Raw genomic sequence first — 1530 nt, 5'->3', positions numbered from 1 at the left:
TGTTGCTGAGTGCATAACCTTCATCTGCATTGGCTCTTTTCACAAATATATCAGTTTCAGTTCTTCAACTTCATTCTCTAGTCTGCAATGGCCATTTTTCTTATCGAATGACAAATTTATTGCACACAGTTGTACATAAAATAATTTAGCATTACTATCATCTTGTAATACATAACGGGAAGTTTTGGAACCTATAAATTGATGAAAAATTGTAACAATTATTATTGTAATGAATCTATAAATAAAATTTAAAAAATAATATTGTAATGCTCAATCATCTTCTGGTTGTTGAGCGGAACGCTGTTGATGGTTACTCCACAACTGTCGAGCAATGCCTGCACGAACTCTCTCACCAGCAGCTCGTTCATCTTCTCTTGCTTGCCCTCTAACTTGCTGATCACCATGGTCAACATGTTGTTGTGCTTCCCCATGCTCATAAAGCTCGAACAACTCATCATGATGATTAACCTTCCGGATGAAGTTGTGGATAATACAACAAGCCATAACAATTTTGACTTGTGTTTTATATGGATAAGGAATTCCTCCTTTCCTACTTAAAATTGGAAAGCGAGCTTTTAGAACACCAAAAGTTCGCTCAACAACATTTCGTAGTTGTGCGTGCAGATGATTGAACATATCTTTCTCACTAGTATATCGTCGATTACTTCCACGAAAAGAAGCAATATGATAACGATCTCCACGGTACGGGGCAATAAATTTTGGAGTATTTGCATATCCAGAATCAACAAGATAAAATTTACCTGCACGTAAGGTTTGATAGCACGGTTAGAATCTTTATTTAATAAGATTAATCAATATATAGTTCATATGTTTGAACTTTTACCTTCAGGAACAACAAAACCCCCACTAGTAACAACCCATCTTAGAACTGCTTGATCTGACGCAGAACCTTCCCATCCAGCAGCGACATATGAGAATGTCATGTCAAATGACACTGCTGCCATTACATTTTGAGAGGGGTAACCATGCCTATTTCTATAAGGAGTTTGCTTATCTAGCCTGATTTTTGCCTCAATGTGTGTCCCATCAATTGCTCCTAGGCAGTTCTGTTGGGATTTTTGTTAGTCAAACAATGAAGTTTAAGTTTCCATGACATAGTATTTAATCATATTTAAAAGTAACATGTGTTTGCGATAGGAAAATACCTTGAAATATGGGTAGAACCTTGCATCACCCAATATTTTTGCTGGGATTTCATTCCTTGGATCTGTTTGCTTGAACCATCTTTCCCTTTGCTAGATATAGCACCAACTCCAGATGTCGTTGAACTAGCACATATTTGTTGAAGATCTTCCCAACTAGGCCACACCTTTTCTCGATATTCTTGGAGTGACTTATCCTTCTGCAAGTTGTTAATTTTTTTATTAATAAATACAATATACAAATTTTATATGAATCCTACTCGCACAAACTTACCTCAATTAGTTCCTCCCAAGTTTCTTCTGAAGCTTTTATCATTTTGTCATCGTCGTCCCAACCAAATCCCGTCAGTTTAAGAAGTCTATCCAT

The 1530-nt window shown here is 36.4% G+C and overlaps 1 protein-coding gene across 1 annotated transcript; it reads right to left on the bottom strand.

Annotated features, from left to right (window-relative positions):
• Window positions 1-270: 270 nt before the first annotated feature.
• Window positions 271-1530, bottom strand: LOC123142324 (putative nuclease HARBI1). The gene is made up of 4 exons (XM_044561292.1): window positions 1438-1530; window positions 1167-1256; window positions 845-1067; window positions 271-779 (listed from the first exon to the last, which is right to left on the bottom strand). The coding sequence occupies exons 1-4, from the start codon at window positions 1528-1530 to the stop codon at window positions 271-273; spliced, it is 915 nt and encodes a 304-aa protein (XP_044417227.1).

The sequence above is a fragment of the Triticum aestivum genome, chromosome 6D, assembly GCF_018294505.1.
Source record: "Triticum aestivum cultivar Chinese Spring chromosome 6D, IWGSC CS RefSeq v2.1, whole genome shotgun sequence".
Taxonomy (NCBI): Eukaryota; Viridiplantae; Streptophyta; class Magnoliopsida; order Poales; family Poaceae; genus Triticum; species Triticum aestivum.
This window is presented reverse-complemented; position numbering and strand designations above follow the sequence as displayed.